This window comes from Oncorhynchus nerka, linkage group LG12 (genome assembly GCF_034236695.1).
Source record: "Oncorhynchus nerka isolate Pitt River linkage group LG12, Oner_Uvic_2.0, whole genome shotgun sequence".
NCBI lineage: Eukaryota > Metazoa > Chordata > Actinopteri > Salmoniformes > Salmonidae > Oncorhynchus > Oncorhynchus nerka.
In genome coordinates this window covers 47,160,430-47,166,429 of record NC_088407.1, presented here as the reverse complement: position 1 = coordinate 47,166,429, position 6,000 = coordinate 47,160,430, and the positions used below count along the sequence as shown (strand labels likewise).

Sequence of the window (6,000 nt, the reverse complement as noted above, 5' to 3'; positions counted from 1 at the left end):
TCTGGAAAATGTTGGGACCTAAACTTTATTTTAATTGAATTACCTTGCATTTTCTTCCACGTTTTCTACCACTGCTCAAAACACATGAATTACTTGATTGGACATTACCAAAGGGGAAACAATATATAGTCTGTTTTTGCCCTCTGCTGCGTTTAAACAGATGCACCGCCCTGAACTAACCCCCAGAATGAGCGATGGCGGGTGGTGAAAAAAGCTCATTTGCATGCTGAACGGCGTTCTCAATGTGGATATTTATTTAAATTTAATTTATTTCACGCATACACTGCACTGTAGGCTTTTGTGCCAAAGTCATATTAACCCCTGCCTAGTTATTATTCAGTGCACGACGTCCCGCACGCACGTTGAATATTCATGTTGATGGACATTCGCTGTCGTTATACTCCTCCCATATCCCAACGCAACAGCGGCGCGACGCAGCGCCATGGAGACTGTCAAAGTACAGAAGGAACTATGTTTACTGTTATCCGCTAAAGCGCAACTGCTTCTCGCTTGGCGCCTTCTTTTGATTGTGTCACTCGCTGTCGCAGACATGGCAGACACAACAGCCATGCCCACCAAAGACCGCGCTCTGAAAGGAAGGGAGGAAAAAATGGTCGTGGCAGGTAAATGAAATCACGTCTCTCGTAAAACTACATCGTGCCACAGAAGATGTTTGTTTACAAGTCCTCCGGGCACAGCAAAGTCAGATGACGATGCACACGTTTTTTGACAATTGTCATATGACGTTTCTATGTTAATATATGGTTATTCACCTCTCTGGTTCAACTATAGGCATATGGGTTTAACGACCAATGAGGGGTGGTCCTGAGCCTAGTGTTGTGACGTGTTAGGCTACACCTTATGGTCACCAGTCATATTCAAAGTTATCCCAAACTATTTACCGTATCACTTTATCAGGCACATAGTTTGCCCTCAGATCATTGAAAGTGTTGTTTGACTTGGTCTCTGTGTCATAATGGGCTAAATATTTTTTTTTGACAAAGTAGCCTTTGCAAACATTCCCCTCCACTGTGGTGTAATTCTTTAGGGGCTATTTATTTGAGATAATTTGAGTGAGTTTAATGCTTATGAGAGTATGTGCTTGGATGGTGTCTATAAATGTCTATGTAACTTGTTTTTGTAATAAGCATAATCACCAATTTCAAGATTCCAACCACATAAGTCTGCACACATGACATATCAGATTGTTGGCATTGATTATGCAATGCATCATCCATCCTGAGATTGCAAAGAGGATGATTTTGAGGTCCGGTCAACCCCCCCAGGCCCCTCCCCCTGGCCATCTAGCTGCTTAGTGCATGGCCTTGAGCACCACACCCAAAGCATTTTGGGGAGCTCTGCAGCCCACTGCAGCGTCCAGGGGCCCATCTGTGCATTATGCGCATGAGAAGCTCCGCCCTGTCGTAAATTCCCGGGCCGTCTGTCGGAGCAGCTCGGAGACACCGCATGGCGGAAATCTGTCCTCCCCTAGTCACCGTGGGGGGGTTGGGGTGGTTTGGGAGGGGGACTGAGAGAAGGACACCCTGTTCCTGGCCAACTTGGTCCTAAACGTTTCAGGGCCCGTTTTCACAAAGCATCTCAGATTAGGAACGCTGATCTATGATCAGGTCCCCATGTCCATGTAATCATATTCATTAGGATTTAAAAGGGGAAAATGATCCTAGATCAGCACTTCTACTCTGAGAACCTTTGTGAATATAAGCCCAGCCTTGTAGCTCAGCAGTAGAGCAGATGCTTTGCATGTACTGCACAAGACTTATCCATGGTTGATGGTTCAATCCTCAGCATATATCCTAATCATGGTCTTGTTGTCTGTAGGCACTAACCAGAAACACCTAGCTTTAGGATAGACAGATAAGGTGGCAATACTATCCTAAGTCAGACTTTAACCTCAGGCCTTCATGGAAGGAAGTGCACACGGGCTATAGGGTGTGAATGTCTACACACTGTGCGTTGCCACAACTTTTTATTTAACTAGGAAAGTCAGTTCAGAACAAATTCTTATTTACAATGACAGCCTACCCCAGGCCAAACCCTAACCCGGACGACACTGGGCCAATTGTGTGCCGCCCTTTGTGACTCCCACGGCCGGGTGTGATACAGCCTGGAATTGAACCAGGGTCTGTAGTGACACCTCTAGCACTGGGATGCAGTGCCTTAGACCCGCTGCGCCATTCGGGAGCCCACACTTGCCTAACTGTTGTTCTCTGAAAGGAACTTGTAATGTCAATTCTCTGATGTGGGCTATCGACCAACATTTGTCCTGTCAATGCAGGTCATGTTTCCTACATGGTGTCAGTATCCCTGATATGACCCCGTCTCTTGTCAGTAGCCCAGATGGTCTCCCATCCAGGTTCTGACCAGGCCCAAGCCTGCTTAGCTTCAGATGACAGGCAGCAGAGGGAATGACTGGTTGGCTTGTATTTGGTTTGATATGGCATCATAGTAGTAGCCGCTGACAGTCAGGATATTGCCTACTGTAGAGAAGGAGTCATAACTGATAAAGAATCCGCATGCTTTTGTTTTGGAATAGAGGCTATCTTAACACGGTTTGCTCTTTGGTTTTCCCCGTAGCCTAGTGTATTTTGTATTTTCTTCAGTATTCTGTTGCATGCTGCTGTCTTTCCCTGTACCTCCTGAAGTTATCAATTCCTCAGATTCTATACTGTAGCAGCTCCATCTTGCTGACTGTAGCAGTCAAGATCAATCGGGTGATGGGGTGGGAGTCCTCTCCATAGCAACCGGAAATGGTTGCTAGGATACACGTTATATGGGAAGCACAGGGGATGAATTTTCTGACGGTCTGTGGTCTCCCCTTCTCCCTCACTGTTTAAACGTTAGCACAAACTTGTCCACAACCCCAGTTTTCCCACTTAATGCTGTCTCGCTTTGGCTGAACTAGCGAAAGTCGTCGCTTTTAATGCTTCACTACTAGTGGCCCGTTGCAAATAGCTTTTTGGAACTTTTTCAAATATGCTGACCGTGTAGATATACCAATGACTATTTTTACTCACAGAAAAAGATAGTATAGTAAGTTTAGTTTTGAACTTTCAGCCACAACACTCCAAATGAAAAACCATTTTGTTTGTCATGTATTTTTTTCTCACTCAGAAGAGCTCAAGGCTCACTCACGTCCTCTTTCCAATAGCTATACAACTACAGACCACCATCACCACCACCATATTGCTCCATCCCACCTACCTCTCCCCACAATGCCTCGCTTCGCCTCATCCCGACTTATCATCCCATGATGCTTTGCGGTTCAGCAGAGCGTAGTTGGCACCAGTAGAAAGCGCCAACCTTCGCCTCGTGCCGGACTGTCTGCCAGCCTGTGTGAGGGGACAGAGAGAGAGAGAGAGAGAGAGAGAGAGAGAGAGAAAGAGAGGGACAATGCCACTTGGGAGAAGTTAAAAGTCTGGAATGCAACCTCTACATCACAGCATTGGCATGGAATCCCCGATTCCCAGAAACCTGGATTCTCTCATATTTACGTGTGCGGCAGGAATCTGTTTCCGCGGACGAAAAACGCAGGAATGTTACAGTGGCACGAGAGGCTAACAAAGGAAAACTCCAGTTCGGTGACGTAACTGGACATATTATCTGGTAGCAAAAGAGCGAAGTTAGCCCTACCATGACCGGTGGAGAGGCTGGCTAAAGCAAGTTTTGACCGAACGTGGTAGCCGATGGTTTGCGTTGTTGTTTTATTTCTACCGCCACAATTAAAAACCAAATAAGCCAACAAAAGCTGTCTGATTACTGATTACTACTGCTTTACGGTTTGACTGTAGGCGCTTTTCAATTTCCTCCAAAAACAAAGGACAAAGGAAACGCCCATATTTCATCCAAGTCACACCAAAAGTATTTTTCACACGTTGTATCCTTTTGTAAGCTCACCACCAACCTCCCTTATTCCCTTTCTCTCCCTCCTCTCCATTGCTGGCATATTCAACCAGTTATTTTGCCTCCTCGGTGCTATTTGTAAGGTGGGGTGTTGTTGGCAAAGGCGCCCGCTGGCAATGGCGGGGGACTGGGCTCAGTGAAAAGAGTCATCCTGAAATCATCTGGACCTCTGCCAGGGCTCCATGGGAGAAATACCCACAGCAGAGGTTGGTGTGTGTGCTCCAAGGAGATGTGGCTTTGTGTGTGTGTGTGTGTGTGTGTGTGTGTGTGTGGGAGGGGAGAGAGGCTGATGATAGGAACATGGTGGGAGGAGAGGAGGGGGTGTGAAGAGAGAGAAGGCAGGAGAATGGCAGGAACACAGAGAGAGAGGGAGAACGAGAGAATAGAGAGAGAGAGCGATTTTGGCGCTGAGTGAGATTCTGTTGACGACCGCTACATATCAGCGTGTTCTTGGCCTCTGGTTTTACATATTTGAAAAAAAAAAATCCTTGTTTGTTTGTTTTTTCGACCCCCGTTCACTTTTTGGACCTGGCGCCCGTGCCATTGCGTTCATTTGCTGCCCAAAGGCATGGCGGTCTCGGAAGCCAAAAGAATCTCGCCGTCCATCCCTCTGCCACGGTCATCTGTTGCTTCTCCCTGGCGATTTGCTTTCTCTTTTTTTAGCATTTGGCATCCTACACTCCTCCTTCTTCTTCTCCTACTCCTCCCACTCTATTACTTTTCTGTCCTCTCTCCACTTATTTCTCCACTCATTGCCTTCTTGCAATACTGCGATACTGCCGTTTGCCTGATCCTGTCTTCTTGTGAGAGGGTGGTGGGTGGTAGGGGTATGAGTGTGCCCATGAATAGGAAGGCAAGGCCAGTCTACCTACTGGCTCAAGATGTAACCTGACACGGGGGAGCGCAGTAAGACGAGTGTCTGCTTGAAGCGATCTATCCCAACATTAGGATCAGGAGTTTTTCCTGATCAAGGTTGTTTTTCGTCAGAAGAAACTGTCTGCAGACGCATGATCTTAGAGACTTTCCACTGGCGCCCCGTCATTAAAGATGGCTGTTCAGGGGTGGGTAGAGTGAGGCTACTCTGGGGTTCAGGGCTACATTGATTTGTCACAATGTTGGCTTTTCTATTTTCTAAAGAACTCCGTGTTGGCCAAGTTATCGTATTTATCTACTTTCTTCTCCACACAAGTCAATACATTTCATATTGTGGGTATTTACTGGATCTCAAGCTGAAATGCTATATAACATCTATTTGAATGGACCCTATTACACACAGTGCATTTGGAAAGTATTCACACATTTTGTTACGTTACAGCCTTATTCTAAAATTGATTAAATAAAACATCATACTCGGCAATCTACACACAATACCCCATAATGAACAAGTGAAAAACAGTTTAAAAAATAAATGTTTTCACATTTATAAAAAATGTAAAAGAGAAATATTTAATTTACATAAGTATTCAGACCCTTTGCTATGAAATTGAGCTCAGGTGCATCCTGTTTCCATGATCATCCTCGAGATGTTTCTACAACTTGATTGGAGTCCACCTATGGTAAATTCAATTGATTGGATATGATTTGGAAAGGCACACACCTGTCTATATAAGATCCCACAGTTGGCAGTGCATGTCAGAGCAAAACCCAAGCCATGAGGTCCGAGACAGGATTGTGTCGAGGAACATATCTGGCGAAGGGTACCAAAAAATTCCTGCAGTTCTGAAGGTACTCAAGAACACAGTGGCCTCAATTCTTAAAAGGAAAACGTTTGGCGCCATCAAGACTCTTCCTAGAGCTGGCTGCCCGGCCTAACTGAGCAATCGGGAGAGAAGGGCCTTGGTCAGGGAGGTGACCAAGAACCCGATGGTCACTCTGGCAGAGCTCCAGTGTTCCTCTGTGGAGATGGGAAAACTTTCCAGAAGGACAACCATCTCAACAGCACTCCACCAATCATGGTAGAGTGGCCAGACAGAAGCCACTCCTCATTAAAATGCACATGACAGCCTGCTTGGAGTTTAACAAGAGGCACCTAAAGGACTCTCATACCATGAGAAACAAGATTCTCTGGTCTGAAGAAAC

At 45.9% G+C, this 6,000-nt stretch overlaps 1 protein-coding gene across 2 annotated transcripts in view; it reads left to right on the top strand.

The window, feature by feature from the left end:
* Window positions 1-394: 394 nt before the first annotated feature.
* Window positions 395-6,000, top strand: part of LOC115138286 (mitochondrial peptide methionine sulfoxide reductase-like) — a 43,949-nt gene continuing 38,343 nt past the window's right edge. The window contains exon 1 of one of the 2 annotated variants that reach the window (XM_029674983.2): window positions 395-623. In XM_029674983.2, the coding sequence (XP_029530843.2) occupies window positions 443-623 (181 nt within the window). In that variant the 5' untranslated portion in view covers window positions 395-442. Of the gene's footprint in view, window positions 624-4,107; window positions 4,128-6,000 lie in introns of those variants that run through there. The other variant, XM_029674984.2, reaches the window with a different exon arrangement.